We start from the raw sequence: 25,100 nt of genomic DNA, 5'->3' as shown, positions 1-25,100 counted from the left end.
GTTAATGCTATCATATGAGAGACTCAATTAAATCCTTTATCTCCTGGAGCTGAGTATATTGCCTCCCTGTTACTTCCAGCTCTACTTAGCCTACAGGATTAGGTACCAAACACAGATCACCTGCTTGCCAGTCCAGTTGGATACCATTTAGTCTGTCTGGTGGTTTGTGGAAGAACAATGTTTGACCCCGATTTATTTGAGAAAAGCATTGCAAGTTATCCAAACCCCACAGAAATCAACAGACTTTCCTATTTACTGTAAGGGGTAAAGATATTTGTTAAAAAAACTCTACAGATACTATTAAATAAAATAACAAACATGGTTTAAATTTGGTTTTATATATATAATTATTTATTTATTTATTTCAAGGTTAGAATGTAATTACCCAGCATTCCAGGGTGCCTACAGATCTTGCCCAAGTACCTGATTTACCCACAGATATGGCTGTGTGAAATTGCGGACATTTTTCACTATTTCTTTTATATTTCTTTAAAGGAAATATATGTAGTAGATGTTTGAGAATGTGAATTTGTAACATTTTTCACTGCATAATCACTAGAGCTTGAAAAATTGCCTATTTTTAAGTGAACTTTCACTACTGAGTAGATAATTGACAATTTTTTTAAAATGTGGTTTTAGATTTGTTCTCTTACCAAAATGAGATCTCATACTACTCATTTTCATCTTCATCCTTCAAATTTTGTTCCAGTTGTTAAAATCATCTGCTGGGCTATATTCTCTGCAACACAGGAGATAAAAGGTCTATTACTAGGATGACAGGATATGCTGCGAATTGCTCCACTGAGGAACTTTGGTTTTTAGAACTGGCTGTAGCATTTTCCATAAAATACATTTTTGTCGAGAGATGCTGCGTCATGAATGCCGAAATGTTTTACAGAGACAGAATGTGTTATAGATGGTAAGGTTTCAGGGGTTTTAGGGTATTTGGAAATTTCTGACAAGAGGAAGGGAGATAAGTCTAAATGGAAAAACTGACCTTTTTGATCTGAAAATGGATATTTCAACTTGTTTCTCAAAATCATTATTAAAGTTTTATATCCATTGTACAATGAAATAAAAAAAATTAAAAACCTCAAAAGCTGTCCAAAACCAGAACTGTCATCCTCTGGCCAGCTCTACTAATAGTATTTGCCTTATACTGTCCAGAAATCCTTCTATAAACAGATTCTGTCATCAGTTACACATTAGCCAATTAATTCTCTGTTGTTAATAATGGCTCAGGAACTAGGTTAGTGAGCTAACAATATGTAAATAACTTTTGGCCAAATAAGAAATTACATAACTGATGACTTGGCTTGCTATTGTTTAAATTTTTAAATTGCCTTTTGTATCAGATCACTGGAGGATAGTGTGATCCCAATTTAAAAAACAAACACTGCTTCAGAGGAGATCCTAGCAATTACAGGCTGGTAAGCCTAACTTCAGTACTGTGCAAATTGGTTGAAACTATAGAAAAGAACAAAATTATCAGACAGATAAACGTGATTTTTTTGTGTGTGGAAGAGTCATCATAGTTTTTGTAAAAGGGGAATCATGCCTCACCAATCTATTAGAATTCTTTGGACCAACAAATGTGGACAAGAGAGATCTAGTGGATACAATGTACTTAGACTGTCAGGAAGTCTTTGACAAGGTCCTTAACCAAAGGCTTAAGCAAAGTACGGATTCATGGGTTAAGAGAAAACGGTACTTTCATGAATTGATATTTGGTTAAAAGGTAGTAAACAAAGGGAAGGAATAAATGGTCGGTTTTCAGAATGAAAAAAGTTAAATAGAGGTGTGTCCCCCAGTGATCTGTACTGGGACCAATCCTGTTCAACATATGCGTAAAGCATTTTTAAAAAGGTATACACGGTGAGATGGCAAAATTGATAAAAGCAAAACAATGCACATGGAAAAACATAATCCCAACTATAATTACAAAATGATGGGGTTTAAATTAGCTGTTATCACTCAAGAAAGAGATCTTGGAATCATTGTGTGCAGTGTCAGTCATAAAAACAAACAGAATGTTAGGCGCCATTAAGAAAGGGATAATAAGACAAATATCATAATGGTTCTATAAAAATTCTTGGTATGCCCACATCTTGAATATTGTGTGTAGATCTGGTCACCTAACTCAAAAAATATATATATTAGAATTGGAAAAGTACAAAGAAGGGCAACAAGAATGACTTAGGGGTATAGAACAGCTTTTGTATGAGGTGAATTTAAATAGACTGGGACTTTTCAGTTTGGAAAAATGTTGACTAAGAGAAACATAATAGAGATCTATAAAATCTTGACTGATGTGGAGAAAATGAATCAGGAAATGTTATTTACTCCTTCACATAACACAGTAACAAGGGGTCACCCAATGAAATAAACAGATAGCAGGTTTGAAACAAACAAAAGAAAATACTTTTTTTTACGAATGCACTGTGGAATTTTTGCTGGGGGATGATGTGAAGGCCAAAATTATAACTGGGATAAAAAAGGAACTAGATAGGCTCATGGAAGATCAATCCATTAATGACTTTTAGCTAGAATGGTCATGGATGCAATCCCATAGTCTGAGGCTACGTCTACACTATGAGTTTTGCCGGAAGAGGCAATGCAAATGAAGTACTGATTAGCATTTTCTCGTGCTTCATTTGCATAATCTCTTTCAATCCATTTTGGTGTAAGGGTTTTTTGCACAAAAACAAGCAGTGTGGACGTTTTTGCGCAAAACGGAAACGTCCACACTGCTTGGTTTTGCGCAAAAACCCCTTGAGCAAAAACGGATTGGAAGAGATTGTGCAAATGAAGTGTGAGAAAATGCTAATCAGCGCTTCATTTGCATTGCCTCTTCTGGCAAAACCTGTAGTGTAGACGTGGCCTGAGTGTCCCTCGCTTCTGACAGCCAGAAGCTGGGAGTGGATGACTGAGATGGATCACTAGATGATTGCTTGTTCTTTTCATTCCCTCTGAAGCACTTGGCAATGGCCACAGTCAAAAGAAGGATACTGGGGTTGAGGATGACCCTGTACAGCCCTTGGCTGTGTCTACACTGGCATCCCTTCCGGAAAAGGGATGCTAATGTAGCACGTTAGAATAGGCAAATCTGCGGGGGATTTAAATATCCCCCGTGGCATTTGCATTACATGGCTGCCGCTTTTTTCCGGCTTGGGGAAAAGCCGGAGAAAAGCGCCAGTCTAGACGTTATTCTCCGGAAAATAAAGCCTTTTCCGGAGGATTTCTTATTCCTACTTGAAAGTCCTTGAAAGTAGAAATAAGAAATCCTCCGGAAAAGGCTTTATTTTCTGGAGAATAACGTCTAGACTGGCGCTTTTCTCCGGCTTTTCCCCAAGCCGGAAAAAAGCGGCAGCCATGTTAATGCAAATGCCGCGGGGGATATTTAAATCCCGCGCGGATTTGCCTATTCCAACGTGCTACATTAGCATCCCTTTTCCGGAAGGGATGCTAGTGTAGACACAGCCCTTATGTTCTTATGAAAATTCTATTGCCTTTAGTTGATCAAAATTCTCTGTGGCAGTTTTGCTCACTAGAGTTCGTCAGAATCAGTTAGAAGAATACCTGTATTCTGATATCTTTTAGAAGTCTGATTGTATTTATGAATTTACAAATCTTCAAGCTTCATTTTACATAAATGTACTTGGTCATTCCTTGGGCAACGTCTGAAAATTAAAGCAAGGAAGCCACATATGCAAACCTTTCTCCAGGAAAGGATTGTTGTGGAGTTAAGTATTAAACAAAATTGTACATAAATTGATGATAAAAATGGAGCAAAGACAGTGGATGAAGTAAACCAAAGCACAAAACAGATGCAGGATTAAATGCAAAGTTACAGTATTGCAAAGCCCAAAAATTCAAGTCATGAGTCAAACACTCAGAAATCACATCATTAGCACAAAAATCATGTGATCTTTAAAAATAATAAATTTGGGGTTGTTTTGTCTTTGCCTTCTATATTTGAGACCTTACAACATGGACATGTTTTAGAGCTTTTATATGTACCATAAAGGGTAGCAACATTTTTAAATGAAAATTCAGATTGTCCTGTAATCACTTGACTTCAGGAGCCAGGGCTTTATGGAAAACACCAAATCTCAGCTTTCAAGATTTTAGTATTCATTAGAAGAAAGAAAATGAGAAAGGGAAGGAGAAGAATTTTAGGGCTGATATAGAGATCTCAAAAAACCTTAAATATTACAGAAATGTTCAGTTGAGTGTGATGCATTTAGTCAAGATGACTTTAGAGTAGTGTTTTTATGTTTCATAAATATTGTGTATTCATTTCTTTATGACAGTGAAAAGGAGCATCCTCCAGAGGACAGGCATGCTGAGCAAAAGGAACCACTTGATTCTCTATGGCTCTTACTGTGCATCTTTGCTAGTTTCTGAGAGAGACATATAATCATCTATTGCCAGATTGGATACTAAAGTTGTGTTCCATATGTGTATATTGTTTTAGTATTTGCTTGAAAATATGTCTTGATCACCAACTAACAACAAACCAAGCAAAAAATGTCTCCATCTTTCCTTATTTTTGAAACGCTGACATTCTGATCACTTGGTCAAAGCAGTTTATCGTTTGATGGGGTTTGTATCACTTCAAATCAAAATGTCTTTGGTCTGCATGTGAACATGAGAGAGAGACAGTGTATTGGTGGTGTTCAAGATTTACTATGAAGGACCCCAGTTAATCTTACTATCAAGTGCATTTCTGCAAGCAAGGAAGCAACTTCCTAGAGCTAATGAGCACCCTCTACTCCTAGAAGTAGTGCTGATTGTGTTTCCCTGCAGGATGGGTCCATTAGTGCTTTAATGCTGTGCTGATGTAAGGCTGCTTATAACCTGAGAGGTAATAGGTAAGTTCTTGATTAGGGCATCAGTTGATTAATTTGCTAGAAACTTCTTTAGTAAAGGCACACTTCTAATTAACTCTTTCAGTCTAAGCACCCACAGACATCTTTGCAAGCTGCTTTAGCCTCTGTTCTTCAGTCATGCCTACCTAAGTTAATAAGGCACTGACAGGCTTCCTTGTGTATTAAAGGTTACCTTTTAGCTTGTTCTATGAATCAGAGCAGATGCATAACTTGGCATTGACCACTTCGGTCCCTCCCCTTCTTTGCTTTGTACAAACTGCTGCAGCCCCCAGCTCACTGCTGCCTCAAGCCCCCTCCCCCAGCAGGGAGAAGTCATTACATGAAGAGATCAGCTTACCAGTTGTCTTCAGTGCAGTGGCTGAGCAAAGCTCCTGGTAGTACAGTGAGTCAGAAGGGGAGAGCCTGGTGCCTAGCAGACCTACAGGGCTGTGATACTCAGACACAAGTGCATCTGCTAGCTGTTAGTACTTGGCAGAGGGATTTCTCCTCTAGGGTAGTTCTAACTTTGGGTAATAATGTTTGTCAGCTACCTGATATTAACATTGCTGCACTTTCAAACAGCAGTGTTAGCAAGACCTGAGGGAGAGGTAAGCCTAGTGTAAAGTCTTGTCAAAAATTATCATCTTGTCAGAATTTAATTTCCTCTTCTATCTATCAACAGGGCTTGTAAATGACTGTATGTTGTGTAAGATTAATGTGAAGCATTCCATATTAGAATTGCATTGTCGGCTGCTGTCTGAAAATGGTTGTTTGCAGAATTCTGTAGTTGATCCAATGAAACTCCCTACTGAAAACCAGCTTGATTTTAAATGTTGCACAGAGAACACATCTTGTTTTGTGTGTGTGGCTTTTTTTCTCTGCTAATACATAGAAATACATAACAGTGTCTGTAACAGTGTGTAGTGCTGACGATATACAATGCTACGTTGAAGTTTTCTGCAGGAAAGATGCATGATTGAAAAAAGTTTGCTACTTGTTTTTCTTGTGTAAAACAGTAAAGTTTCCTTGTATGGAATATATTTATACCTAGCCTCTGCATGTGTGTGTGAATTGTTAGAAAAACTATCCCTATTTTAGAATATGTGTGGTAATTTTAGAGGGATTTTGTGGTATTCCTATTAATATGTGAATTCTGAGTGATTTAATGAAACAGTCATTCCTACACATTTTACATTGCTGCTTCACGGGCTACATGCACTTTTCCAGGTTTTTACTCAGATCAGCCTAGTTCTGCATCAAGCCCTTATTGCATACTGAAGCAGAAATTTAAAATAGTCATTTTCCATTTCGGAAAGAATTCGGCAATCATAATGATATAGTTATATAATCATAATTATATGAAATATCCTTATTAATGAAGTCACTGGCAAAAACATACTCATTCCTCGATACATTTGATACTCTTCTTTTCCCACACCCTAACTAAAATGTGATGCATGTTTGTGCAATTTTAAAGAACGAATGAATATGCTATCCTTTAATAAGCCTTTTTTCTCCTTTATGCCAACAGCATACATAAGAGCTAAATGAAAACTTAATCTTCTGAAGGATGGTGATTCTGCTTTAAATCTGTGACTTTTGTAATTCTTGTCAGAAGGTTATAATAGCCTTATAAAGCCCAGAGCAATTACTTTCCCTGCTAAAAGAAAGTGGAGGTGAACTGAAAACACATCTAAGTCAAAAGCAGCTGGGTTGGTAGTGGTGGGTTTTGTTTTCAGAGTATTTTTAAAAAGGAACGGTAACATGTGATTCCAGAAACTAGGTTTATTTTAATGAAATCTTGTGCTGGGAAATGCAGTATTCGATCTAATTTAAAAAGTGAGGACAAGTTTTCATCACTGGCTCAGGGAATGTAAAAGGGTTGATGTTCAGAGTGACTGGAAGCTAATCATTGCCCTCTAGTTGTCACTGAGGTTTTAACTTTCCCATTGATTGTTACTGAATAAAGAAAATGATAAATGGACTCACCTTAGTCAGGCCCAGTGACTTTGAAATGTGTGGCGGCTCATATGGAAAATATTTCTGTCGCACTGCGTGCACATGTGGTCTTCAGAGATCCATATAAACAGTAAATCTATAGCAGCAGCGCAGTGTTGCCTGCCAATTACCCTTGTTAGTGAATAAAATAAAAGCAACTCTGTGTTCTTACCTGGAAATGAACTGTTGCAGTAGAAGTGCAATGTGGAATGTTTTAGAACTGTAATCCTTATACCATATACTTAATGTTGCTATACTATTAACTTGAGTTTTTCAGCTAATACTGCAGACTACATATGAAAAGGGGTTTGGAACTATATCATTTATCATATGCTTTAAAGCAGTAATGAGAAGTCTGCTTTTTTAATCTGATTATATGCCTATTTATGAAAGCCATATACTGTAATAACTAAAATACACCATGTCTAATAGTGATGGAGTAGTTCCTTTGTCTCTGAGTTGCCAGAGACCAATGGATAATCACGTGCATTTTTCTGCTACAGCTGCAGAATCTTGGCTACATAAATATTATCTCTCTAGGAAATTTATTCAATTAGGATTTTTCCTTTAGTGGAAAGACAGTAAAATAAAAGAGGGAAAATAAGGAAACTGCCATTTTAAAAAGTGGCCCTTATAACAGTGTGCTGATTTAAAGTGTTGCATGTCTTCTATGAATGTTTGTATTGCCTTATAGTTTTGTGTCTGTGTTTCCTGCATTCTAATACATGCTCTTTGGTTATTTTTATTTCATAAAAAATCCAGCTGCTAAAATTTCCTCCTTCCTGACTCTTAAAAAATTCCTTTTAGTCATTGGGATAGCAAATGACTCAATGCCATGTCACTTCAACTGCGTTGCAACACTTTTCCTGACTTCTAGGTGGGTTTTTTTGTTTGTTTTTTGGAGGGAGGGTGGATGGGTGGAGGGGGGGGGGGTTGCCTTCATGTGAATGTAACCTTGCAACATGCTAAATGCTCACACTAGTCTAGTCCCAAAACCCTTTCTGGAACTGCTTGTGAGGAAATTGCAACTCTCTTTGGGATGCTCAGAATCCCAGTGACTTAGTGTCTCTGGAGGCCAGGGTATGGACTCCTCCTTTCTTGGCTGTCCAGGAGTAGTTGTCCCCACCAACAGACTATACAACTAGCTGTGACCAAGAAAGAAGCAAAGTTTATTTGGCATTGGAGAGAAGATAATAAGAAAACCACAAAGAAGAGAAGCAGATTTAAATCTAAATTTAACACTTCAGAAAGTGCAGTGCCCAGTTCTTACTTTTAAAATAATAGTTCAGGGAGATTTTTTTTTCAGAATGCTCTTTTTCCAAGCCCTGTGTCATAGCTCCCACTGTGACCATTCACTGAGTTCCACTATGTCATTGGAGCTCTTGTCCAGAGCCAGAGTATCAGGGTGCAGCAAGGTAGGTTGTCCTGGGAATTCTCCATGTGCATCTGGAAGTCTCTCGTCCAATAGTTCTGGGGGACTTTGAGAGCTCAGGTAGCATGCTGTATGTTACCTCATTCCTTGGTTCAGATGTTAGCACACAATTGCATCATATTTGATGAAAATCATCATTCTATTTCAGAATACACAGAATTTTAAATATCCCCTTTGCAGTTTGCAAGGTGAACATTTCAAGGGAGTCTTTCCAACTTGTGTAAGGGTTAAATCTTTTCAGCTGAATACTCAAATAATGCTCCCTCTCCCATTGTGGCAATGGCTTTTAACATAGGAGGGCCGAATTGTGGCACTTCTGTTATACTGAGATATACCTTTCTCCTTGAATAGTCCTATTGATTTCTGTAGGTGTCAGTGGAGCTATGTTGACTTGCACCAGCTGAGGATCAGACCCCAAGGGAGTTAAATACAAGTAGAGAAATATAAGAGCAGGTTTCATAAAGCATATTTAATATTTCAGAGGATGACAGACATAGGTTGTTCTTGGCATTTTAACCATGACCTATACCTAGTCTTATTTTTCAGATTTATTAGAAGTTTGAGAAAATGTCTCCCCCATTAAAAAACTCTGTGGTCTTCAACCTGGTTGTCTTTAATATGTTGTAATGTAATCCCTACACCCTTGTGCCACAATATTAAAGATCCCTGCACTTGTGTAGAGCACCTGTGCAGTTCGTGGAGCTTGACTGGGCATAGGGGTCTGCCAGAATGGATTCTATAACAGGATGGAGCCCTAAGAGAATGTCTACACAGCAGCTAGACACCTGCAGCTGGCCTGTGCCAGCTGACTTAGGCTCTGGGGCTATTTCTTGGCAGTGTAAATTTCCGGGCTCAGGCAGGAGCCCAGGCTATAGGATACTGTGGGTTGGGAGGATCCCAGACCTCAAGCTCCAGCTTGAGCGCAGGTGTCCACAGCAATGAAACAGTCTGAGAGCCTGTGTCAGCTGGCATGGGCCAACTTCAGGTTTGCCTTTGCTGGGTAGACATGTTCCATGTTGCTTGTTCCCACTGACTTCACAAAATAAAACCTATGGGAAATGCATAAATCTTTATGAAGAAATTCACTCAGCCTGGCTCCTTAGAGAAGTCCTATCCAAACCCATATGATACAAAACCGAGGGCAATTAGTAAAATGTCTTTGTTGTTAGTACTGTTTGCAATTAGCATTTTTAAAATTGCCTGGCACACAAATAGATGTACAGTATAGACATGACAAACAAATTAGCCTCAAAGCTAAAATAAACATTGCCTTCATCTGTTGTTTTCATTGATATAAGAACTACTCATCAAAGTATATTTCTAGCTAATCTTTTGGTGCATTTAAATGGATGGGAACTAGGTTGTAAACTTCTTTTCTGAATCCTTTTCAGCAATGGGATGATATTGTGTCCAGGTAACATTATTTTTTCTGCAGTTACTGTAATAATTTGATTTGTTAAAGAAGCAGAACTTCTATTCAGACAGATGGGATGTCATTTGCTTTGTACTTCCTACAGTAATCAGCATGCAGCACAGAAAATCTAACCACATTCTTAAGGCTAGTTTCATTAGCTGTCTGTCAGAAATACAACGCGTTTTATTAGTTTATTGATTGTCAAATCATTTCCCGAGTTTATGTATGGGGGAGGGAGCAAGACAGCAAAGTGAACATTCAAAAATGGGAAACAGAATCTATGGTTCTTTGTATCCCTGCCCTCTGAAACTGTAGAAGATGCAATGTGTGAACAATGTGTTTCAGATACTTTAATTGGCTAAGTTGGAGTTAGGCTTGTTGCTAGGAGACAGTGTTTCACAAGGCATCATGGATTGCAAAAGCAGGAGGAGATATGCAGGAATGCAGTTGATCCCACCTGAATCAGTTCCTTGCCCACATCCTGGGATTCAAACCCTAGTCATGACTTAATATTTCCCTGGAAAGGTTGCAAGTTGCAACTGTTGGAGATACAGGTCCTTGCTTTGTGGGTGGCCAACATATGTAGCAGAAAGGTTGGCTTGCTCTGGCAAACCATCATGGGTGGCCCTTCAAAGTGTCAGTTCACTTATCTGAACCATGCAAACTTTGAAATAAAAAACTTGTGAGAACAACTTTTCCTTAGTACTCAGTACTTCAGCATGTCTGATCCCTTTTCTAGCCAGGAGCAGGAAGTGCAAGCATGCATAAAAATAAATAGAATATACTAATCTTTTCAATTAGACTAATTTATTCACACCTAAAAAACCTCTTTGGTTCAAATTTAGGCCAAAGTTTCAAGTCAGATCCTGATCTAATTACACTGTTTCCCATCCTGTGATAGAGCTGAGTTTCTTGGGGCCAACTTTTAGCTGGGGTTTTGTTTCTAAAAATACATATACATTTTTAATTCTTTCCTGAATTGGGTCGTGGGAGCCAAATCACTTAACAGCCTTCTTTTAAAAGTATCTTCAGGTTTTTTGTTGCTCGTGTAGCAGTAGTCTTTGGCTGACAGGCCTATTTCTGAGGTCAGCCAGATAGCACGGCTGATGCCAGCATTGTGACTCTTGTTCCATATAGGAGGGTATAAATTGGGGGTGGGCAATAATATTTGATTTTGGAAAGTGGTCGAGGGCTGCCCTCTTCCATGGCATTAATGGAAGAGTTGTGGGGACTGGGATGGAGGTTAGGTGCAGAAGGGAGCATGGGGTATAAGGGATTGGGGTGCAAGAGGGAGAATGGGGTCTGAGAAGGGCGAAGGAGGTAGTTGTGACCTAGGGCAGAGTACTAGGGTGCAGGGTTTGGGGATGTGACCTAGGGTAGGAGGTGATTGTGATCTTGGGCAGGAGAATGGGGTGCCAGATCTGGGAGGGGGGTATGGGTGCATGTAGAATAGTGGGGCAGAGAGTTGGGGAAGGGAGGAGCTGAGGTGCCAGAGGCAGATGCTCACCAGGAGACTTGCCTGCCTGCCGAGCTAAAGGCTTGCAGGGCTTAAAATGTTTCTGCCTGCTTGGCCATGTGCTTGAGTGAGTGGGCAGAAGGGTTGTGCTTTGTGGGTGCCTGCTGTTCAAACAGGCAGCTCCCATTGGCCAGTGTCGGTCCAGAAACGGGCCAATGGGATTGTACTGGGGATGCGAGCGGTGTCTGAATTGTCTCCCCTTCCCTCCGGATTCAAAGAGAAAGCACTCTGCAGCCCCGTTTCTGATTAGTGTGCGGGGCAAGCAGAGGAGCCTGTTGGGGGCTCCCCACTGCCTCCGCAGGCCGGATCCGGTGGCTTGGCAGGCTGGATCCAGCCCATGGGCTGTATTTCCATCATGTGCTCCCTCACTGTTATGAGAAATGGACTGCTTGGGCAAGTGAAGAACCCTGTAAACAATATCAAGCCATGATCCTTTTAAAAGACCAACTTTTCCCCAGTTGATTAACATTTGTTCTGTCATGGAAGAATTCACTCCTCTCCTGCACTGATGTAGAATGTATGAGCAATTTTTTTAGCACACTCAAAGGAATCTGCAGGTGTCATTATAAAAGGCCCCACAAATTGTGTCAGGTGCCTTGAGAAGAGACAGCATGGAGTAGTTAGTTAACATGGCTGTATATGTGCAAAGCATGTCATAGAGCAGATAATGCCTCCCCCTGTAACTGGTTTACTGTCTTCAACTTTCTACATACGGTACTTGTGTAGCTCCATTACTGTAGCATTTGAGTGCTTCACAAATGTAATGTATTTATACCCCGTTCTGCTCTATTTATGGGGTGCGTGACTATGGACATTACTCCTGTTAAGGCAGGAATGTGCTCTTACTCAGATACTGCAAACAGGCTCTCTGTGCCTCAGTTTTCCAAGTGACATGCCCAAAGTTACACAGAAGTTTGAGGCAGAGCAAGGAATTGAACCCAAGTCTTCGGCTGGCACTCTAACCACTATACCAGTCTAACTCTCCATAGTCTTTTGCCTTACCCATCATTCATTAGGCTTTGGGCACTTTGCTATCAAAACGAAGAGTGCTTAGGCAAGATGAACAAAAATGATTAAGAAGCCGGGGAGATTGAAAGATTTAAACTGAAATTGTTCATCTAAATGATGATTAGCCTGAGGGCAGAATGGATAATAAAAATATATTGTCCCCAAACAAACATCAATAGAACAACTCTGAACATGGAATATTGCCAGGGGAAGGTGTGGGGGGCTGATGGCTCAAGAGATTTACAACTAGACTGAACAGATTCAATGAAAATATACTATCAGGGGAAACATGTTGTGGGCCAGGGGAGGGAATAGATAACCTAATCCTATGTGGGCAGGGGAGTGTGGCTGCTCATCTAACTTAACAATATATTGACAGAGTGGTGAACTATTTAATTTAATGCTGTGTAGGCTTTTTCCATTGTCCTAACATTCATTTCAGTAGCCCACCAAGAAACATCTGTAAAATGGGTCTAAAATAAAGCAGCACTGATTCTTTTCAGTCATGAGCCTTCCTACCATGCACAGGAGATTTCCCATAAGATACCATGGATAGTCATCTTTACATTGTGATGCATGGGAATCTTGCAGAACCTTTGTGGATGGGCAATTGAAGAGGCTGGATTGAACCTGTGAAGTTTATAGCATACCCAACAGAAATGCACAGCACAAAATGCAGCCAATCTGTGAATATCGACTCTTGTTGTTGTGCATAAACACTATGGCAGTGCTCTCCAACCTTTTTAACCACATAATCACGTTTTCAATTTAAGCGCAATGTAAGATCTACCTCAAACCCAAATACCCTTGCCCCGCTTCCTTCCTCCACTTCTCTGAGGCCTCACCCTGCTCCACCCCTTCTCCGACGCCTCATCCTGCTCACTGCCTCTCCCTTCCCCCCGAATCTCATTCACTTTCACCAGGCTGGGGTAGGGGGTTGGGTTGCAGGCTCTGGTGTTGGGCCAAGGGGTTCGGAGTATGGGAGGGGACTAGGGGATAGGGCATTTACCTGGAGAGTACAGGTGTTGGTTATGAGTCCTGCCTACGGTAGGAGTGGTAGGACAGCCAACACTGGCTGCCCCAGGGATGGAGCTGGCTCCAGCATTAGGAAGGCAGGATAAGGGACCTGCTGGAGGTGGGCTGGGTTCTGGAGTGGCTTGGGGGGGTCTGGCATTTGCCTGGGTAGCAGAGGGTGGTGGGTTCAAGTCTTGCCCCCACACCTCCGTCCACTGGGAGCAACCAGACAGCCAACACAGGATAAGGGATCCTCTGAAGATAGGGAGGTGGTGTGGGTTCTTGAGTAGGCCAAGGGATAGGGCATTTTCCTGGGGAGCACGGGAAAGGCAGGATAAGGGATTCGCTGAAGTAAGGGAGGGTGGAGTGGACTGGGTGATAGGGCATTGGCCTGGGGAGCACAGGGGATTGAGTCCTTCCACACACACCCCCCGTCCACCCCAGGGGCAGTTGGACAGCCAATGCAGTCTGCCCCAGGGATGGAGCTGGCATTTGGAAAGCAGGAGAAGGGATCCTCTGAAGTTAGGGAGGTGGGGTGGATTCTGGAGTGGAATAGGGTGGTGGTCTCAAGTACCCCCTGGCCCTGCCTCAGGCAAACAACCTAGCAGCCCACACCAGTTACCCCAGGGATGGAGGTGGCTTCTGCAGTAGGAAGGCAGGATAAGGGATGTTAATGAAGGTAGGGAAGTAGGGTGCGTTCTGGAGTGGCTTAGGGGTTAGGGCGTTTGCCTGGGGAGCACAAGGTGATAGATTCAAGTTCTGCTACTTACTCAGGCTGCCCCAGGGATAGACATGGCTCCTGCATTCGGAAAGCACGGTAAGGGAAGGTGGGGTGGGGACTAGAGTGGACTGGGAGATAGGGCTGTCACCTGGGGAGCATAGGGTGGTGTGTTTGAGTCCTATTCCACCCCCCCACCAGACAGCTTAGTCCCTGCTCACACAGGGAGTGTCTAGACAGAGGATAAGGGACTCTCTGAAGATAGGGAGGTGCGGTGTGGGTTCTTGAGTGGACTAGGGGATATGGCATTTGCCTCAGGAGTGCAGGATTGGGGGCTTGAGTCCTGCCCACCCTGGGAGAAGCAGGACAGCCAACACAGGCTTCCCCAGGGATGGAGCTGGCTTCTGCATTAGGAAGGCAGGATAAGGGACCTGCTGAAGGTGGGCCTGGGTGGTGTGTTCTGGAGTAGACATGGGGATAGGGCATTTGTCTGGGGTGGGCAGAGTTAGGGGTTCAAGTCTCACCCTAGGATTGGCCCAACAGCTGCCCTAGGGATGGAGCAGTCCTGTTAAGGCTCACTCTTGCACCATTCCTGAAAGCATCTGGCATGTACAGCAGTGGCTCCATGTGCTGCTCCTCATCTACAGGCACCAACACCACAGCTTCCACTGGCCAGGGTTCTCCGTTATTGATCAGTAGGAGCTGCAGGACTGGGGTGTACAGGGACATGCCAGGCACCTTCAGGAGCACAATTACCACAGGGATAATGACTCCAGATATGTCAGGTTTGGCATTTTAGAACTCACAACTCAAAGAGTTACATTTAAGTGTAAGAGAGAAATGAAAGTTATGAGATGCACAGACAAGTCAAAAACCAAAACTAACCCACTTTGCAAGCAGTAAAAGTAGTAACAACCCCCAATGTACGTGTTGGGTCAGGAGGAGAGACAGAGACAGACAGACATATGCATAGTGTGTGTGAGTGACAGAGATGTGCATTGCCAAACTCCCTTCATCCCCTTCTGTCTGTGTGGAGACAGGGTACAGGAGTGGGGGTGAGGAGGGACACCCAGACATCAGCTTCCCTCTCTTCTCCCTCCCACATCCTGCACAGCAAGGAGGAGGCTCCCAAGCGGCAGCTGCAAGGCAGAGGGCAGGAGCAACATGATAGTAGGTGGAGGGGCAACTGAAGTGCCAGCACCAGTCAGGATCAGCTATCAGAGGCTCCAAGGTCTACGGGTGGATCCTGATCTACTGGTTGGTGACCACTGTACTACGGTGTTGTGTTACACTACACTCACCCTCGCTAGAGGGGCTATTGCTGTCTCTCAACTTTAACTTCAGTACTAATACAGTTATCCTTTGCTATGGAAATGGATGTTAGGATTATTTACAATCAGCTCAGTTGTCATTTATATTGTTGTAGAAATGATACTGAAATGATTTGTTCATATTTCATAATTTTTTTTCTTTTCCCCCACAATCCTCAATAATTCTTCATTCCTTCCCATGCATCCTTCCCAGGTCCTGGATCCTCTCCTGCTTTGTGGGGGTACTGCAGATCTGAGTGAGGTGCGCTGGCATTGAGTTGTGAATATACAGTAACATGGTAATAGCTTTTGGCCCTTAAGATCTAATTCAAAGTTCATTGATTTTAATAGGCTCTGAGTCAGGCTTATATCATATTTCTTGGTTATGTTGCAGCGTCTGAGAAACATAGAGATTAGTTTATACCAGTGCTTATAACTTCTAAGGATATCCCCATACTTACAGTCCACTATACGTTAAATAAATCATGTGATCACTGGCAGATAAATGGTTAAACTTGATTGGTTAGCTCATTGATTCTTAAATTTCATAGACCATTTTTACAGAAAACTTTTCTCTGAAAAACTTGTTGGACTACTTACTAGATAAAGGCACATATTTAAAATAACTTAAACAGGAATTTTACACATGGAAAACCATGTTGTTCAGAAACTAATAGTACAGTAAATGCTTTTTAAAAATTGTACTGTGGTTTACTTGCTTTATTTAGATGTTCTTTGCTCTTTTGCTTTAAAATAATAAACCTCTTAAAATACATTAATCAGCATTTAGACTAGACTTAGTAATGTAATATTAATGGCTTTATTTATTCTGGCATAACAAGTTCATCTTGAGTAGCAGAAAGTTTCTAAGAATGTTACGATTTGATCCAAACATGCTGAATATAAAAATGGAACAATGAATGTACAAGGCTGGGTAGTTTACATTATGATGTATTGAAAGATACTCACTTAAAAAAATCCATGCCACAAAAGCAAAATAATTCGCCATAATTACTTTTAAATCATATAGTTGTTATACAAATAGTACTTTCTTCTAAAGATCATTTCTCTGGTTTTCCTCTCTCTTTATGGAAATGTTATAAAGGATCTGATTTTTGAATGCTCTGATGTATTAGGAGGCATAGGAATGTTTAAAGTTCTTGTAAACTCCTGGCTGTTGACTATGTTAGGTAATATCTCCTTTATCAGCTCCCTCATTTAGTATTTGGGTTTATTTCTCATGCACAGCAGTATTTCTCTCTCTCTCTCTCTCTCTCTCTGCATCTATGGTATACATTTTCTGAAGAAGATATAAGGAAGTTGGTGCATTAATGGAATTATCCAGCCTCTTCCCCTGGGAACCCTTTCAAAAATAAGAGCTCGCACATGCGTGCACCTTCCCCCACCATCCACACACACACATGCTGCTATTACTTAACACACACCGTGCTATGTCATGTCATGACTGTAATTTTACGACAAGCTTTCCTGAAGGTACAATGATCTGGTCATGTTACTAGCAATGCTCATGTGGCTGTGGATCAGAGCCCACAGTTCAGGCCGCAGAGACACACTAACTCTTGAAAAATGCGACTTTACGTGAAAGGTGTTAAGCGAATCCAATTTCCCCATGATGTTAATGTTAGGTTACAGAGAATGTTTTTTCACAGACAAAAGACATTATATACATAGACAGCATAAGATTTAAACAATTGGATGCTGCAGGATTCAGGGTTGTGAGGGGTTCAGAGCAGAGGGTTGGGGTGTGGGGGGAGGGTTCAGGAATCACGGCAGGGGGCTGGGGGGGGGGGGGGGGGGGTGTTGGCCGGGGAGGGGGAGTGTGCTGGAGAAGCCCCAGTCACTGCCGAGTCACCTTTCCTGGCTGGTGGATGTTGGCTGAGCTGTGGGCCGGCTGTGTGTGTGTGTGTGTGTGTGTGTGTGTGTGTGTGTGCGCGCGGGGGAGCGCTTCAGGGAAAGCGACAGTGATGCGAGAACCCCCTGACCTGCTGATCCCTTTCCCTAGCTTCTTCCCATGGACCTCCAGCAGTAATGCGCGCCACAGACTGCCCATGTGTTGCCTGGCATGCAGCGAGGGAGGGGCAGCAGGACAGGGGTGTAGACGTGAAGAGTCCAGCCGGAAGTGCACCCACTTCCCCTACAGCTTTCCTGCAGCCAGCCCATTTCAAACCTGTCTGCCTCACCTGACTGCGCAATAGGGATGCGAGTATGCATCCGAGTAAATGGTTAACCAATGAACCCAGCTCACCAAATAAACCCAAATACTAATTAATGGGGAGCAGGTTTAAAACTAATAAAAGAAAGTTCTTCTTCACACAGCGTGTTGTCAACCTGTGGAACTCCTTGCCAGAGGAGGCTGTGAAGGCTAGGACTATAATAGAGTTTAAAGAGAAGCTAGATAATTTCATGGAGGTTAGGTCTGTGGAAGAAACCATTGTCCTCACTCTGAGTTTGTAAGCAACAAGTAGCCAGAGGCAGTTTTATTACGAGCTGCAGCAAGGGAAAAACTGGTTCGGACAGGGGGGGCACCCCCCCCCCGAGGCAGATCTTCGAATACAAGCAATTATGAAGCAGTTTATATAGTGTCTATTAAATATAATAACAATAACAATTAGTCTCCTTCCCATTACAAACACCAATGGCTAACAGTTATTTAGTTCCACCCAGATGCTCCTTATCTCAAGGTCCCTACCAGAGTCAGCATTCTATCCTTATCTCCGTATGGAGGCGAGAGGCGAAGGCAGCGTCTAATTACAGATCTCGCGTTGTCAGGCCACAGACTTAGCCTGACTCTTGCTCTCTTGTTAACAAGACCAAGATGGCTGCACACAAATTCCCTTATTCCCTTTTCCTGCCTCCACAGGTCCATAAAAGGCTATTAGCCAGGGGATAAAATGGTGTCCTTGGCTTCTGTTTGTCAGAGGCTGGAGAAGGATGGCAGGAGACAAATCGCTTGATCATTGTCTTCGGTCCACCCTCTCTGGGGCACCTGGTGCTGGCCACTGTCGGCAGACAGGATACTGGGCTAGACGGACCTTTGGTCTGACCCAGGACGGCCGTTCTTATGTTCTTATGTAACCCTCTCGGTTACACGCACCCCCATCCCCTGCTGCTGTCTCTGTATCAGCGGCAGCAGCGGTAAAGGGGAGGCTCCCCATGCATGCCCGATACAGGGGCAGCAGTGTGGGACAGAAAGGAAAAGGCAGGAGCCAGTACCTGTGGGGAGCCAGCTTCCAACCTGGCTCCAAGTGTGCTCCCTATGGAGCTGACTGCTCCCCCACACTGCTGCCTCTGAGACAAAGGCTGCAGGGAGAAGAGGAGGGAAGGGGAAATGGGAGCCAGTGCTGGGGGAGCTGGGGATCAGCAATGTAAAGCATATTGTCTTTGTGTTGTTGAAATACAATGGACAGGGGTCAGGAGACAGGCTGGCATGCATGTACTGTGTTCTTCACACTGCGGAGTATTTACCCCAGAAATCAGATGTCATCCTCAGGTGTGTGTCGTAAGACTCTTATTTACCAACATAGCATTATCTCATTTATAGCATTTACCTTGCTCCTCTTTAAAGACGTTTTAAAAATGAGACACATGAAAGTGGAGTAGGGTTGCCAGATACCCTTATGAAAGATCCTGAACAGTCAGGGAAAAATTAGTTGAGCAAAAAAAAAAGAGGTTTCTGAGTCTTTAAATTACCACACTCCTCGTTCCCTCTGCCCTCAGATGCTGCCGGCCATCTTTTTGAGAAAAAAAAAGGCTGCTACACCTCTAAATGACCACGCTCCTCACTCCCCCCACTCTCGCAGATGCCGCCAGCCTTCAGTCCGAGGAAAACAGAAAATACCAGACATTTTACATGTCCGGTCTTCTCTGGGTTTTTTTACTAGATGGAAGGCCAAAATACCGAACTGTCCAGGTGAAAACCAGACACTTGGCAACCCTAAAGTGGAGAAAGAGCAAGACAGCATTAAACTAAAAGGCTGATCTGTTTTTGTCTGCCTCGAGCTATTGATCTGTCTTTTCATCGAAGACAAATAACTGTTTTCCGGGGGGAGAAGAGACTGTGTGTGGATAAGGAGGAAGGATATGTTGGGAAGGCAAAACGTTCATATGATTGTTTCCTTGCTTGTTGGAAATTAAAATTATGAAGACATGCTACATTTTAATATCATACAGTCAGCAGAAGAATTTACCCTCACTAAATAAAGTATCTTGTTTCTCTCTCTTAGTTTAGTATTTTGTTAGGTTCCCTAGCTTTACGTAAGATGTTTTTGTTAACTTGATTTCATCAGCAATAAACTATCTCCTAAAATGGGGCATTAGCACAAACCAGCACTAACACCTCTGTTCTGTTGATTATATTGGTACTGTTTATATTAAACAATACGCTGTACTTGAATGAGTTCTGGAAACCAGTAATAAAATGTAACCATTGGAGAGAAAATAGACCGAGATTCTTGTTAGATGAGCATTTAGTGGGTGGGAAACATATAACATCTGTACATGAATAAAACACTTCAAACAGGTGTGCTGAGCCCTTGCTTGTAGGTGCTTGGAAAATGAGATTTATTTTAGTGCTCCAATGAGCAGGTGATAGTGAAGTTTTTTAGCCAGGGCACCAAGTGCTCTGAACCAATATCCTTTGGCCACTGTCCTTTTTTATTCATTTAGGAACCATCATTTACTCTCACCAGTGAAATGCCATGAAAATAGAGCGTCTTGCCCAAAAATACTCACTGTAATTTCTTCACAGCTTTCCATGAACACACTCTTTTTTCTTGCTTTAATGATTTGGAGAAATTACTTCACATCAGGTATTAATGAGAAGTGAGAAGAAACATCTTGTCTGTCAGCATTTGATATAGGCATACAGTCATAATGTTAGAAATATTTGAAAGGTATTTGGTGGGACATGGTTCTCTTTCCCATAGAGCCAGCACCTGGCTGCCATATGCCAAGAGGGTAGGAAAAGAGAGAAGCGTAAAAAAATAACATTGAAAAGTCATGTCATACAAAAGGTTGCAGCACTCATAAACTTCTATAGATAGACAAACTACTAAAGTGAGACAGAAACTCTGCATTAATCTGGATTTCAGTTCCAATGAAGACTTGGGAAAACCATTCGATTCAGCATGTGCAAAATGTGGAGGGATTGCCCTGGACAAGCCTGTAGATCTGTCTGCCTATGGTGGGGAGAGCATTAGTGATAGTGCTCCATTGGCTGGTTTATTGTTCCTGTGTCAGGTGCAATGCCCTCACATTTCAAGGGGAAAAGGTGGCAAATTGGTGGGACTTGTTCAAAGGGCATCCCTTGCAGCTGCAACTTTGCATAATTATATCGTAGGAGTTTGGGTGGATGGGGAAGGGCTGGCAAACAGATCCAGCATGGGAATCCCTCTAGAGCTCATGGTTTGAAGAACATCTTTGGATCTAGAATGCTTACACACATCAGCTTGGCACTTTTAATGTATTTGTTACCTATTTAGAACTTTACAAACTGCATGAGGCTCTAATTTCATTGTGCTCAGGTGAATCTATAGCACGTTTCATAGGTCACTTGGCTTCTGAGAAACAGAGAAAAGTGCTTTATCTAGAGTTTCAAACATCAAATTCAATGATTATTGGAGCAGACATTGCTAAGTAGAAGAGATCTGATAGCATGAGATGCACCATAGAAGTTAGGGAATTAAAAGACTTACTGGGCCATTGTATACATCTTTCTGTGAATGTAAAATTATGTCTTGCAGCACATTTTCTAGTGTTCTGATCAATAACATTTTTATGTCTCGAGTCTTCAGTTAGGTTCTTCTTCCACGCAGTAGATCTAATTAAGTGGCCAATGACAGCCAAATGATTGTTTTTAATTATTGCTATTTTTTTTCTTGATTCCATTACAGACCTTTTGAATTTTGAGGTAATATATACTAAAGAGGCCATAAAGAATTTTGACCAGTGACCCTAATAGTTTAACTAAACCTTCTAAGAGCTAGAAACAAAAGACATTGCCTCCTGGTGCATATTATTATAGTTATTGATTTGTTATTGGATCAGAGGATGATTAGGGTCAAAGCACTGGCCTTTGCCATGACATTTAGAAAGCTCAGTTGGGAAAAAAGATTAATATAACATATTTATATAGCAATCTAGAGCCCTATACAGGTGGATATTGGCAAAGATAAACGGTTAACTCTTCTAACTGTGCTGGGCAGGCTGTCCCAGTCATGTAGTCCTGCTTCAAGAAGGTAGGAGTCAAGAGAGGAAATGAAGGGCTTCTCAGGGGCAGGATACTGCATCCTCTTAATCTCTGTAATGCTTGACTTCTCTCTTCTTTTGCTCCAGTGTAACTGGAGAGGCCAGGGAACACCTGTGGTTTTTCTAGAATCTCTAGCCACTTCTGCAGCCTGTAATATCCTACTTGGCCTCCCTCAGCAGCCACTCTGTATCAGAAACAAAAAACAGGACTATGTAGCACTTTAAAGACTAACAAGATGGTTTATTAGATGATGAGCTTTCTTGGGCCAGACCCACTTCCTCAGATCAAATTGTGGAAGAAAATTGGCACAACCATATACACCAAAGGGATACAAATCAAATTTCAGAACAGCAGGGGGATGAGGGGCGGAGGTTAATGACTGTGAGCTAATGATATTAGAGGTGATAATTGGGGAAGCTATCTTTGTAATGGGTAAGGTAATTAGCATCTTTGAGACCCAGGCATAAAATGTCAAATTTAAGCATGAATGACAGTTCAGAGGTTTCTCTTTCAAGTCTGGTGCTAAAATGTCTTTGAAGCAGGATGCAGGTAATCAAGTTGTTGAGACAATGCCCTTTCTGATTGAAATGGCAAGAAACTGTTTTTTCTTTGTGATATCACAATTATCACCTCTAATATCATTAGCTCACAGACATTAACCTCCCCTCCTTATCCCCCCTCTGTTCTGAAATGTGATTTGTCCTTTTTATATGTGTTCATTTTTTTTATTGTATCCCTTTTGTACATATGGTTGTGCCAATTTTCTTCCACAGTTTGATCTGAGGAAGTGGGTCTGGCCCACAAAAGCTCATCATCTAATAAACCATCTTGTTAGTCTTTAAAGTGCTACATAGTCCTGTATTTTGCTTTAGCTAGACTAGACTAACACGGCTACATCTCTATTACTATACTGTATCAGAACGGGCATTGTGGCATTACTAGCAAATAAAAGAAATATTCTGTTCAGACCACTGTTATCTGGACCTACACTTGATTGTTCATTCTTCTCAGCACTTATCCACCAGCTTTGAATGTATTTCTTACTATTAGGTATAATTTTCTATGTATTAAACATTGGGCAACAGTAGTTAACGCATTTCCATGAATTAAAATAAAGGCTGTTCAGGTACTTGGACCCCACAGAACTTCTTTTCACTGTGCTTAGTTATGGGACTCTGGAAAATGGTGGATAGAAGCTTAAAAGCTACATTCACAGCCTCTTCCATGCAAGACTTGGCACCTAGCACATGCTTGGGACTAGGGAAAGAGCTGGTCAGTTGCATAAGGGAAATAATCGAGAGAACTCGGGTATCTGAGATGTCTAGATGATCCATTGACTGAAGAGCAATGAAGAGTGGATTATTCCTTTTGCCTTGAGAGGTGATGCCAACAAATTGAGTTCAAGACACATTAGGGAGCCATAAGGAGTCTTATGCATTGGTGTGTATCCTATGCCTGTCAGCTGGATAAGCAAAGAATTATGCTGACAAAGGATGTTGGTCTGACCCCTTTCATTAGCAATACATCATGTTAAAAACAAATGATCATTTGTAAAATGTTTGTTCCTATACAACAGAGCTACTTAGTGCAGTATAGATGTTCTAGTTTCTCGGAGTCCATACTCTAATATCTGTTTGTTTGTCCTCTGACCTTCGTCCTGTGCTAATATTTTCTTTTATTTAACTTCAGAACCAAGGACTGTAACATATTGTCACATGTAGCTGCCTAGCTAGGACATAAAACTGCAAGTTTTGAGATTACTGAGCAATGTCAGTGTAATTCGCAGTTTATTTTCCATTCAATCTTTTGGATTTACTAGTTGTGACATCATTCATTAGGTTAATCTTAATTGTGTCACTTCAGTTATCATCTATTTTACTTGTGAAACAAAGACCTCTCTAATTCTTTTACAATTTTCCTCAAAGGCAGGTAGGAAAAAATTAAACCTGTGTATGCAAGACAAGGTGCACTGTGCTGACCAGGTAGGAGTTAACTTGTAGGAAGTAATATGTATTTCCATGTTATCAGAAGTCAGAATGGCAATGCTGAAAAGTCCGTTAGTCCATGGAAGTGAGGAATGGCACTTGGTAGAGCTCCAGCGTTCGACGCAACTGTTCTTAAGATTTGATTGAGAGCAGATGAGATCAAAAGTTAACATCTGCAGCTGTTTTCTGCTGCTAAATAAGCACAAGCAAGCTGGTAAAGCAGTATTTAAGTGAAAGAGAAACACTTCAGGGCTGGCAGGAGTAAATTTCAACACTTACAACAGCACAACACTCTTTCCACATGAGTTTCAGGACTGTGTTTCTTTGCTCCATAAAACCCTGCAGAACTTTCAAGACTTCCATTAAAATATATTAAATTCTTTCTTGGACAGGGAAGTAATGTTGCCAGAAGGTGTTAATGTTTCTGCTTCAGGTCAACAAAAAAATTCCACGTTATTGCAAATGGATTGGCAAAAATTCAAAAATAATGAAAGAAAAGGTATTGAATACATTAGCTGTTTGTTTAACAAAATTGCCCTAGATTCTCAACAGGATAGTAAGGAAATGAGTTAAAAATGTCGGTCTTGTGGAAGTTATTGGGGACTTCAGTAGGGGTGCATAAAAAGAAAGCAAAAGGAGCAAAGCACTGAACACCAAAATGAGGACAACAGGGAGAAAGGTAATGTCAAAACTTTCATAGACTTCAATTGGACCAGGATTTCATCCCAGCAGAGAGGCAACACGCAGGAGCTGAGGGAAGAGATGTCAAGGCCAAGTGTACTATACTCTGTTCAAAAAGTAGGGATGTAAGCAACTAGTCGACACACAGTAGTCCACTAGTCGCTTCCTTCCCATTGCTGCCTCTATCAGAAAGAGGCATCAATGGGGAGGGGGGAAGGAAGGAGTACTAGGGGGAGCCAGCTTAAAAGCTGCCTCCAGCTCCCTGAGAGGGGGCAGGAGCGCAGCAACGGTGTTTCACCTTTGAAATGTACAAGAATCCCCGGTGGGGCTCTTGTACGTTTGAAAGCAGAAGTGCCACATGGAGCTCAAGGCCAGCGGGGAACTCAGAGTCCCCTGCTGGCCCCAGGCTCCATGCAGCGTTTCAATCTTTGAAATGCACAAGAGCTCCTGCCGGGGCTCTTGAACATTTCAATAGCAGAACACTGCACAGTACTTCCCGCCCTTGAAATGGAGCAACAGCTGGGCAGGCTCTTGCTACATTTCAAAGTGGAAGTGCCCTTATCGACTAATCAAATAGTCGATGGAAATTTCATCGACTACTCGATTAGTTGATAATCTAATTTTAACATCCCTGTTAGAAAGGTGTGTTTGCACCTGGACTGAATTCAAACTCCTAGATTGGAAAGACCTGGAGAAAATGTTGATACTGATCAACATAGAGAAAGAAGAGAGCTGTTTGCAGATGCTTTAAGGGTGAGGGGTGACTTTTGCTACCAATAATTCTAAAGGCAATATGAGCTGAATAGCTAAATCTTATGCAGCTGTTTGCAAATTTATGGCTGGCAACAGCTTTTTAAGGTAAGAAGGATCCACCATAAGCCTGTG

General features: G+C 41.7%; 1 protein-coding gene across 2 annotated transcripts in view; it reads left to right on the top strand.

Moving 5' to 3' along the window:
- The window catches only part of THSD4 (thrombospondin type 1 domain containing 4), a 687,220-nt gene that overhangs the window by 386,196 nt on the left and 275,924 nt on the right, over positions 1–25,100 (top strand). The window contains exon 1 of one of the 2 annotated variants that reach the window (XM_075897744.2): positions 4,394–5,479. The exons of the other annotated variant lie outside the window; for it this stretch is intronic. Coding sequence (XP_075753859.2) covers positions 5,408–5,479 — 72 coding nt within the window. The 5' untranslated portion in view covers positions 4,394–5,407. Of the gene's footprint in view, positions 1–4,393; positions 5,480–25,100 lie in introns of those variants that run through there. 2 annotated transcript variants of the gene reach the window in all.

Source organism: Pelodiscus sinensis, chromosome 14, assembly GCF_052426305.1.
Source record: "Pelodiscus sinensis isolate ZL-2025 chromosome 14, ASM5242630v1, whole genome shotgun sequence".
In the NCBI taxonomy this organism is placed as follows: Eukaryota; Metazoa; Chordata; order Testudines; family Trionychidae; genus Pelodiscus; species Pelodiscus sinensis.
Note: the sequence above shows the minus strand (reverse complement) of the source record. Positions and strands in the feature narration are given on the sequence as shown.